The sequence below is a fragment of the Podarcis cretensis genome (assembly GCF_951804945.1).
Source record: "Podarcis cretensis genome assembly, chromosome: 13".
NCBI lineage: Eukaryota > Metazoa > Chordata > Lepidosauria > Squamata > Lacertidae > Podarcis > Podarcis cretensis.
This window is the reverse complement of record NC_137182.1, coordinates 44,945,223-44,956,678: the sequence shown is the minus strand read 5'-3', so window position 1 is coordinate 44,956,678 and position 11,456 is coordinate 44,945,223. Positions and strand designations below refer to the sequence as shown.

General features: G+C 46.8%; 2 protein-coding genes across 2 annotated transcripts; both read right to left on the bottom strand.

The window, feature by feature from the left end:
- Positions 1-4,590: 4,590 nt before the first annotated feature.
- LOC307201644 (olfactory receptor 2J2-like) lies at positions 4,591-5,520 on the bottom strand (the record flags this gene model as incomplete). The annotated part of the gene is made up of 1 exon (XM_079950942.1): positions 4,591-5,520. One exon carries the CDS (start codon positions 5,518-5,520, stop codon positions 4,591-4,593), a length of 930 nt encoding a protein of 309 aa, XP_079807068.1.
- Positions 5,521-10,034: 4,514 nt separating this feature from the next.
- On the bottom strand, positions 10,035-10,970 carry LOC307201643 (olfactory receptor 2D2-like; the record flags this gene model as incomplete). Its single annotated transcript, XM_079950941.1, has 1 exon — positions 10,035-10,970. The coding sequence occupies one exon, from the start codon at positions 10,968-10,970 to the stop codon at positions 10,035-10,037; it is 936 nt and encodes a 311-aa protein (XP_079807067.1).
- Between the last annotated feature and the right edge of the window lie 486 nt (positions 10,971-11,456).

Genomic DNA, 11,456 nt, shown 5'->3' with positions numbered 1-11,456 from the left:
GTTTTAATTATGCCTTTGTTTTCTCCTGACAACAATACCACTTCCAATCTGCAAAGCCTTTTAAGGCCACAGTCACCGCATGGTTTAATAGTCAGGTTTTTGCTCCCCAGATTCCCAAAGGTTTGTGGATATAGTAATAAAGGCAAGATAATAAAGGCCGTGGGTTTTATCACTCAAGGACTCTGCCAATCCCTTTGGGGCTTTCCTCTGTTTCATTAAGAGCTTGTTGTTTTGTTAGGTTATTTGGGTATCCCAAGAGCAACAGGATTGTCACACCACAGAGGAAGAGAGTCGCTGAACTTTCAAACAAAAGATTGCTGGGATGAGGAGAATCCTGTGGCACATCTTCCCAAACACTACGCAGGCCTGCAAACATGGTTGATATGCTCCTTTAATACATAGAGCATCCATTCAAATCTGGTCATTTAATTTTATCGCTTGCACAGCAGTCTTGTACATGTCTGCTCTGAGTTAAGTTTACCGGTAATTGAATGCAATGAGACTCATTCCTTTACCTCTTTTAAACTTTGCAGTAACCAAGTCTGACAGATCTGCTCTACTTCAACGTGGGGAGGAGTTGTGGTGGACTGTGTGGCCACCCACTCTCCTCCAGGGGCAGGGATGAAGTCCCGTGTTGCCCAGGGATCCCGGCCACGTCAGCGGCCAGCCAGCCAATCCGCTGGCTGGTGGGGGCATGGCCGGGACCATTTAAGCTGAGGCGCGAGCCAGGGGCTTCCTCTTGGCTCGCTTCCTCAATCTCCCTCCTTCCCTCCCTATTTTGCAGGTTTTAGTCATTGCCATTGCTATGGACCTTGGTTGGTTGCTGTTGAGGGGCCTGGTAGGAATTTTTCCACTTGGCAAATTGGCACAAGCCATTTGGTTTTTGCCTACCTCATAGCAATCGTCACAAATTTGTTAGGGTGGCGGTTAGGCATTGTTTGACCATATAATGGGGGAGGGGAGGTGTGGCCATCACCTGCCCCTCCAAGCTTAAGGGTATTCCGTTAAAGAAATCCGGGGATGTGGATCTTGTCTGAAGCCTGGGGCGGGGCTACAGCCATGACACAACCCCGACGGGAACACCCAGGGGAGCTCGAGTTGGTATGCATCGACAGGGCTCCCCCTTCCAGTGGTTTGCCCTTACTGGACTCTGTGCGCAATGGGCAGGAGTCAGATATAGTTGGGTCCAAACAATGCCTAAGCCAATACCACTCACATTCTGTAATCACTCAATAAAGTTGTAGCCAAATTTTGCCCAATAACATTAACTTAATATCTGTGTCCTTGTGTGGGTTATTCTTCAAAGGAGGGGTGGTTTCAGGGTCTCGACACGCAACATCTGGAGAGCCACCTGCCCATGGTGCAAAGTGGGAACAAATTGCAAATGAAGACAATGCATTGATGTGTGGAATCAAGTATAAATTGAAATCGCTATTGGTTTCGCAGGCTGGGACTCAGTGCATATGTGTACTGTGTGTGGGAGGAGGGCTCCCCCCCCCAAGGAACTGGGGCACCAACTATTGGGGGTGGAAGGGGCTTCAGCCCCCTCAATATATTTGAGCAAGGGGCAAGTCCCTGTTGGTTTCTATTTCCCTCACTGAGCAGCAGCTGCAGTCACAAGGCTTTGTTTTGCATTCCACAGTCAGAGTTACTGTTGGGTTCCCACGGGAATGGGAGACTGGATGTGACGTTCACTGGTTTCCTGTTTTTCACTGTTCTCTCGGTGTTCTTTGTTTCCGAGAGGAGTTGCTTCTCTGCTCTAGCAGAGGCAAGATGCATGTTTGTATTCTCTCATCATAGAAGTGTAAATAAAGTTAAGAATGTGGCACATACTGCTCATCCTTCCGCTGTGTGTGTGACGACGCTCTGCTATGGGCTTCAGATAAGATGAGCCAGTATCAGCTTCAGCTTCAGATGGGCAGAAGCTGGTCAAAACCTCACAGTCCCCCTAATACTGAGGGGTGGCATCCCCCCTGCTGCCCAGCAAGTAGTGGTTGCATGCTGGGATGTGTGGAGGGTGAAGAGAACCCTGGTGGGTGGAGATGCATTCCTTATTGGGCAACCGTGTGTGTGTGTGTGTGTGTGTGTGAGAGAGAGAGAGAGAGAGAGAGAGAGAGAGAAGATTTTTTTTTTTTTTAAAGATATTTAAAATGAGTATATCAAAAAAGCTCAAAGCATTTCTGTCAGGGATTAAAGGAGCAGAAGTCTCCCCATAAATATTAAACAACAACAGCTAGGCTTCTCTATGTACAGAAATGGAAGGAAGAAGAGGTTCCAACAAAAGAAAAATGGATAAGTAAGATGCAGTAATGGACTATCCAGAACCGGCAAAATTAACAGCAAAATTAATCGTATTTATGGAAGAACGGATGCCTTTTTTAGACTATTTAAATAAATATTGCAGTATGATGAACTGGAGAGCAGGATTTGAGCTATGGGCAGCAGAAATAATTAGATTATAATATTGTGGTTATGATTTGATAGATGGGGTGCAGCAGAAGGGGAGAAACAGCAAGAGGTGGGAAGTCGAAAAAATAAGAGAAAATATGAAATTGTGTTTTGACTGTATGTTTTTTCTTTTAAATAGAAAATTTGCATTTTTTTAATGTCACATTGAATTCTAGTACAGTTCAATCCAAGAAAAACAACAACTGACAGACGAGTAATGAGTACAGGGTTATATATATATATATATATATATATATATATATATATATATATATAACACGATATGTGTTGGTATAATACAGTTGTGGCTGAATGGTAGAAATTAGCTTGAGGACTGATGAAATCCAATCTCATCTGAGCAGCTGTCAGGAATAGAGCACTCAATGCATTTCCAAAAGAAGCACTAATGTTTAATTTCAACACCTTAAAAACACATTAGATCTTGGTCTTTTTCTAAACTAAAAAATGTTAACACCAAGCTAGCTACGTAACTGGAAAGGTTTGGATAGAAAATGCTCTCCCTAGGCTTTCATACAGTGAAGAGATCATTAATCCTACAACAATACACATGGCTATAATCCACACTGAATGTCAAACTGCCGATTTCCACTAATAACTTGTTCTAGGGAACTGTGTTCTAGAAGTTACCCTTTTGCATGAAAGCAAGCAACAAGGTATAATCTTATGCAAAAATGTTTCTCAAATCGTTTTAAATTGAGCTGAAAACTATAGGTATGTCATCATTATGAAAAAAAAGTCTAAATACCGTATTTTTCGGTGTATTAGACAAGTTTTTTTGGCTCAAAAATCATGTCAAAAAATGGAGGTTATCCTAAACTTGGATAGTGCCGTGGTGGGGTGCAGCACAGAGGATGAACAGAACCCATCATGCTAGCCCAGACCTTGCACCGAGTGAGGGAAGGGCACGAAGCGTTCACAGAGGCCGCTGCTCCAGCCCAGCCCTCGCCACCAGAGTCACGTGGATCCACACTGGATGTCTGCCCGCCCACACTGTGGGGAGGCTGGCCAGGCAAATCAGCCCTTGGCAGGTGACTAGTGGGTAGGCGTGACCTTTCCAGACCTGGTAAAAGGACAAGGCATGCTGCCACTCTGTGTCTTTTCCATCTTCCTTTTGTCCTTTGAACTGCTGGACTGCTAGCCTGCAGTCACTAGGTAAATCTCCCTCATGGGGTAAAACTGTTTTTATACGTTTGTAACTTTAAGCCTAAAGCCTGCCTTCAGGGATCACACTGTGCTCTGCCTGATTGTGAGCAAGCTTTCTTTTTATTGCTTATGAATAAAGACACTGTCGTCTTCATTCTTTTAGGAGGAATTCAAGGGGGTCTTACCGCAGGACGCGGGTGGTGCTGTGGGTTAAACCACAGAGCCTAGGACTTGCTGATCAGAAGGTCGGCGGTCCGAATCCCCGTGATGGGGTGAGCTCCCATTGCTTGGTCCCAGCTCCTGCCATCCTAGAAGTTTGAAAGCATGTCAAAGTGCAAGTAGATAAATAGGTACCACTCCGGCGGGAAGGTAAACGGCGTTTCTGTGCGCTTCTCTGGTTCGCCAGAAGCGACTTAGTCATGCTGGCCACATGACCCGGAAGCTGTACGCCAGCTCCCTCAGCCAATAAAGTGAGATGAGTGCCGCAACCCCAGAGTTGGCCACGACTGGACCTAATGGTCAGGGGTCCCTTTACCTTTACCTTACCAGGAAAATGTTCAAACACCTTTCAATCTGGACAAGCCAGATTGAATTGCATATTGTCTGAAGAAACTCACATGAGTTTGCAACTAGATTTCTGCTGTGTAAAGAGGAATGCACTCTGCTAAGTAAAGGAACCTGCTAGCGCAAGTTAGGAAGGATATTAATAAACAATATATCCTATCCTGCCACCCTGAATGTTCCCACAGCCCACACATGATGTTTTGAAGATATAAATAGGGCTTGTGGTTTGCTTCTGTGAGAACGAAAGAGTAAGGGATACTGCTCAAAACCTAAGACCTCTGACTAGGCTTCAGGGCTGAGCGGAGACTTGATACGCAAATACAAAGCACATTAGCCTTTCTGGCACAGCATTCATTAAGGGGAACTGGCAGAAACTGGGCAACACCCAGACTAATGACACGAGACGTTAGCATCTTATTCCAAGCCCCTTCTGCGCAGGACTTTTGCTGCTGCTGCATGGATATCCTTGTTGCGCAGGGTGTAGATGATTGGGTTGAGAAGAGGGGTGACCACAATGTAAAAGACTGCGAGTTTCTTGTCGCTGTCGGGGTCTGTGACTGACGGGGGTTTCACGTACGCAGCAATGACCGTGCTGTAAAACAGGGTGACGACCGCCAGGTGGGACACACACGTGGAGAGGGCCTTGCGCAGTCCAGTGGTTGAGTGCATCTTCAGCACAGAGAACAAAATGAGCCCATAGGAAGCCAGAATGACAGCCAGAGAGGTCAGGATCACCACCGCAGACGTCCCAAAAACAATCATCTCTGTGGAATGGATGTCGGCGCATGCCAGTTTCATCACAATCGGCAGCTCACAGATGAAATGGTTGATGCGGTTGGGGCCGCAATATGGGAGGCGGAGGGCGCAGATGACGTTTGTTGTAGAGACAATGATGCCACCAGCCCAGGAGGCTGAGGCCAGCTGCACCTGGCGCCACCTGCCCATGAGGATGGTATATAGCAGTGGGTGGGAGATAGCCAAGTAGCGGTCATAAGCCATGACACCCAGGAGAATGCACTCGGTGCCACCCATGCACGCAATGGCATGCATCTGGACCACACAGCGTGTGAAGGAGACGGTCCCATTCTGGCCCAGGAGGTTTGCCAGCATCGGGGGCAACGTGCAGGTGATGTGGCAGATCTCCAGGCAGGAGAGGTTGGCTAGGAAGAAGTACATGGGCGTGTGGAGCCTCAAGTCGGTCCACACCAGCGAGATGATCACCAAGTTCCCCATAAGAGTGAGGGAGTAGATGATGAGGATGATCACAAAGAGCAGAATCTGTGTCTTTCGGTGGTTGGTGAGTCCAATCAAGACGATCTCAGTGACCGAGGTGATGTTTTCCATCCCTGCATTGGCCTCCTACTGGCAGGAAAACGACAACTCATTTTAGCAATAGGAAAGGGAAAGGGGAAGGGGAAGGGGAAGGGGAAGGGGAAGGGGAAGCAAAGCAGAGCAAAGCAAAGCAAAGCAAAGCAAAGCAAAGCAGCAGTGAGAGACTGCAACATTCTTTGGGAACTGAGAGGGGTGAGATTGCTGGAACAGAAAGATTTATATCCAGTGCTTTAAATATTTTTTAAAAAAAATATTAAAAAGTGCCGGTACCCACCAAGAAAGAGGAAGGTGGGTGGCGCTGTGGTCTAAATGGGGTGAGCTCCCGTTTCTCGGTCCCAGCTCCTGCCAACCTAGCAGTTCGAAAGCACGCCAAAGTGCAAGTAGATAAATAGGTACCACTCCGGCAGAAAGGTAAACGGCATTTCCGTGCACTGCTCTGGTTTCACCAGAAGCAGTTTACTCATGCTGGCCACATGACCCAGAAAAACTGTCTGCGGACAAACATCGGCTTCCTCAGAAAGTAAAGCGCCACAGCCCCAGAGTTGTCCACAACTGGACTTAATAGTCAGGGGTCCCTTTACCTTTTTACTCACCATGAAAATATTACAGTAAGTGCACTTTAAACATTTTGAGGGGAGGAAGGTGCCAGTACTGTGCACCCCATGTATACCCCCAGTAAAAACACTGTTTATATTATCTATAGATCCAGTGCTTTGGTGGGGGGACAGGGGTATGCATACTTCTAAACATTTTGTGAATCTTTGTACTTTTCTCCATTTACTGTATTTATTTTTCCTGATTTCAACTATAAAACAGTGATTTTCTTGAGTCAAAATGAGAGTACCCCTAAAAAAGCACTGTATATATATCTCTATGTCTATCGCTATCTCTGTCACTAAAGCCCCACATATTTTGAACAGTTTTCCTTTCTCAGGGACACTCATGAACATCAAATTTCAATAAGCTAAAGATCAGTCTGGTAAATTCTATCAGTATTTCTATATGAATGTTTAGTATTATTTTATATAAACTACTTAAGAATGTGTGTGTGTGTGTGTGTGTGCCATATACTTTAATTAAGTGACATTAAATAAATTTAATATGTGGTATCTGTATGTTACTGCAACTTTTTCCAGCATCTCCTCACCCCCTAGCAGTTAATCCCAGCTAGCTCACAGGTTGCTCGTTGAGCAGTTTTTACAACCTGCTAAGTCAAGAAGTTAAAGCTGCCCTGCATTGTACCATGTTAGATGGTTATGTGCAAGACAAATGATTTTCCTTTTTTAAAAAAGACATTTTTTGCACATTATAAAATATTGCCAAGACTACTGGGAGGACCATGAGGATGGGTCCTGCAATCACAAAGATGGAGAAAGCTCCAGTGAACTCCGAGGCACTTAGAGACTTCCCCCCCTTCCTTTCCATAGGATTGGTTCCTTCCCGCTTTTCTGTCCTCCGTTCTCTGGGATTGGGGCAACCCTAAACCCAGACAAACTCTAATCCCCAATCTATAAATTGAATTGAAATGGGTGAGCTTTTCTTGAGCAAAAGGCGCACAGTATTAGCAACTTAAACAAGAGGCATAGTAATTAATTAATTTCTGCTAAAACAATGAGATGTGCTCTTCTATTCCTCTGGCATGTCTGGACCAAGACGTTTTGCTGCCTAAGGCAAAGAACATGATGATGTCTCTTTTCTGCCATGTACTGAAATCAACTAGACCAGTGGTTGAATCTGATTTTGACATTAGTGATGGGACAGCAATGCAAGGGGGCACAAGACACACAGCTGTTCTCCAGCACCTCCGCCTAATGATAGGAATGGACCTCCCTCCCTCCCACCCATACACACCAATCTCAATTCCAAATGGCTGAACAGGAATTTACCTTCATGCTTCTCTCTGATCTTCCTCCTCAAGACAGTGGGCTCCACTTCACTTTCTAAGCCAGGATACTGAACAGTAAAGCTGATTGTCGAACTACCAGTAACTATGCGGTGAGACCTGTGCCATTTTTTTCTGCCCAAACGGGCACCAATGATGGAGGGCAGTGATCTCTTTGCTGCTACCAAAAGATGGCTTGTGGCAGGATCTTGGCAGCCTTGTGCCTAGTGGTTTCTTCCTTCAGCACAGAAGTGTGAAGTATCTTCAGCTTCCTACTGAAGACCCATTGGAATTAATTATGGAGATGGGCTGCAGGCTGTTTTTATTTTCTCTCTGACCTTCATATTGTATGAAGGTTTAGGATCCAGTAAGATAATGAAAGGCAGGGGACCTATGCCATGGGGACTGCTCCAACCCCCTTTGGTGCTTTCCCTTGCATCATTATCAACCTGTTGTTGTTGTTGCCTCTTGTCTCAGGGAGGTCAGTGATCACAAAAGCAAGGGGAGAGCAACAGCAAGCGGGGGTTGCCAGAGCTCTCTTCATCCTGAGCTGCCCAGACGCAAGGTGCACCCCAGGGTGCTGTACTAGAGGGGAAATATATGGGGATACACCTTTGGGGCTTTCTTTTTTCAGAGCAGGAAGGATGATGCATTCAGAGGCATACTGAATCTGATAACTTCCACCAACCCTAAGCAGCATGGTCATAGAATCATAGAATCATAGAGTTGGAAGAGACCACAAGGGCCATCGAGTCCAACCCCCTGCCAAGCAGGAAACACCATCAGAGCACTCCTGACATATGGTTGTCAAGCCTCTGCTTAAAGACCTCCAAAGAAGGAGACTCCACCACACTCCTTGGCAGCAAATTCCACTGTTGAACAGCTCTTACTGTCAGGAAGTTCTTCCTAATGTTCCTAATGGTCATTAAGTCAGGGGTCATGGAAGTTGTAGTCCAACATCATGTACAGGGGATAAAATTGGTTACCGTATGAAATAGGAATTTCAATCAACGTGCATCTGTTGATCAAAGGAATTTCCCCCCAAATCATAACTGTTATGTACTGGAACAGTGGGGCAGTGAGGCTCATAGAGCAGCAGGGGCCAGCAGGAGAGGCAGAATCAGTAAATACAGAGAGGACCCGTGAGGCCGAAAGGACACCGGAACCAGAACCACGACTGAGCGAGTCGGTTGCACCAGACCAAACAGCCCCATCACAGCCAGCATCCTTGGAACACGAGCCAGAACCTGAACCCCGGACCAGGGAACACCCCAGGCCGCAACGCACACGTAGGCCGCCAGCGTACCTTGAGGACTATGAATGCGGCCTCCCGGGCAGGACTGGAACTTAGAGGGGAGGGGTGTTATGTACTGAGTTCAATAGGATCCAAACTGCAGCAGTCTGATTGGTCCTAGAACAATAGGATTCAGAATGCAGCAATCTGACTGGTCCTAGAACAATGCAGCAGTATGATTGGTTGTCAGGAACCACCCAATCATGCTCCAGATTGAAGTGAATCCACAACCTGATTGGCTTACAGTAGAATTCCGGAATTAGCCAATCATGTGCAGCCCATTGTGTAAATAATGTATATAAAGCAGATACTTGAGGGGACATTGATTCCTCCTCACCACTATGAGCTGAATAAAGAGCATGAAATCACTTGGTGACTCTGAGTATATTTCAATAACACAAACTGATTTTTTCTTCTTTCAATTCCTAGTTTTATTATCAACAAACATAAAAAATCTATAAGCTCCAAAATCGTTAACACAATAAAAAAATTTCCCAAACCAGGCAGGCCCCATAAGAGAGACATTTTAAATAAAAGAACACATTCTACTCATGTAAAACATGCTGATTCCCGAACCGACTGAAGGAGGTGATTGGGCTGGATCCGGCCCCTGGACCTTTGTTTGCCTACCTATGTTCTAAAGTGTACATGGTACCTTGGGTTACAGATGCTGTAGGTTACAGACCCACCACCAGTGCCATGTGGATCCACACTGGATGTCTGGCCAGTCGATTCAGCCCTTGGCAGGTGAATCCCCCTGATGCTTGCCAGGCAGCCATTCAGCGAGGAGGCCAGGGATGCGGTGGCAAGGCAAAGCTGGGATCTGGGGCCCAGAGACGCCCAGTGGTAGGCAGGGCAGGATGGGGATCCCTGCGTTGGGGTGTCTGGTTCACTCCCCCTCAAAATCATGCACCTCCCCCCCTCCACTATTCCTCTGTATTGAGTCAAGCCATTAGTCCACTAAGATCAGTATTGCTGATGATGAATTGCCGTTGGCGCTTTAGGGATTCGGGCAGGAGTCCTTCCTAATGCAACCTGGAGATGCCAGGGTTTGAACCCGGGGCTTTTGGAATGAATAGCACATGCTCTGCCACTGAGCTATGAACCTGATACCCTGTATGCCCCCACACAACCTTTTGAAGATACAAATAAGGCTTGTGATTTGCTTCTGTGGGAACAAAAGAGTAAGGGAGACTGCTCAAAACCTAAGTCTTCTGACTAGGCTTCAGGGCTGAACAGAGACTTGATATGCAAATACAAAGCACATTAGCCTTTCTGGCCCAGCATTCATTAAGGGGAACTGGCAGAAACTGGACAACACCTGGACTAATGACACGAGACGTTAGCATCTTATTCCAAGCCCCTTCTGCGCAGGACTTTCGCTGCTGCTGCATGGATATCCTTGTTGCGCAGGGTGTAGATGATTGGGTTGAGAAGAGGGGTGACCACGATGTAAAAGACAGCGAGTTTCTTGTCGCTGTCGGGGTCTGTGACTGACGGGGGTTTCACGTACGCGGCAATTATCGTGCTGTAAAACAGGGTGACGACCGCCAGGTGGGACACACACGTGGAGAGAGCCTTGTGCAGTCCAGTGGTTGAGTGCATCTTCAGCACAGAGAACAAAATGAGCCCGTAGGAGGCCAGAATGACAGCCAGAGAGGTCAGGATCACCACCGCAGACGTCCCAAAAACAATCATCTCTGTGGAATGGATGTCGGTGCATGCCAGCTTCAACACGATCGGCAGCTCACAGATGAAATGGTTGATGCGGTTGGGGCCGCAATACGGGAGGCGGAGGCCGCAGATGATGTTTGTTGTAGAGACAATGATGCCACCAGCCCAGGAGGCTGAGGCCAGCTGCACCTGGCGCCACCTGCCCATGAGGATGGTATATAGCAGTGGGTGGGAGATAGCCAAGTAGCGGTCATAAGCCATGACACCCAGGAGAATGCATTCGGTGCCACCCAGGCACCCAATGGCATGCATCTGGATCACACAGCATGTGAAAGAGATGGTCCCATTCTGGGTCATGAGATTTGCCAGCATCGGGGGCAAAGTGCAGGTGATGTGGCAGATCTCCAGGCAGGAGAGGTTGGCTAGGAAGAAGTACATGGGTGTGTGGAGCCTCAAGTCGGTCCACACCAGCGAGATGATCACCAAGTTCCCCATAAGAGTGAGGGAGTAGATGATGAGGATGATCACAAAGAGCAGAATCTGTGTCTTTCGGTGGTTGGTGAGTCCAATCAAGACGATCTCAGTGACTGAGGTGATGTTTTCCTTCCCCATGTTGGCCTCCTACTGGCAGAAAAAAATGGCAGGGAAAGCAGTGACAATGAGAAACTGTAGCGTTCTTTGGGAGCTGAGAGGGGTGAGGTTGCTAGAATACTGAGATTTATATCCAGAGCTTAAAAAAATTAAAAAGGTGCCGGTACTCACCATGAAGATATTACAGTAGGTACACTTTTAACATGGGGGGGGGGAGGGAAGGTACCAGTAATGTGTACCCCATGTGTACCCCCAGAAAAAGCACTATTTATATCTATCTATATAATGGTCCCTTGGATTAAGAACTTAATTTGTTCTGGAGGTCCGTTCTTAACCTGAAACTGTTCTTAACCTGAAGCACCGCTTTAGCTTATGGGGCCTCCCACTGCCGCCACGCTGCCGGAGCATGATTTCTGTTCTCATCCTGAAGCAAAGTTCTTAACCTGAGGTACTATTTCTGGGTTAGCAGAGTCTGTAACCTGAAGCATCTGTAACCTGAAGTGTATG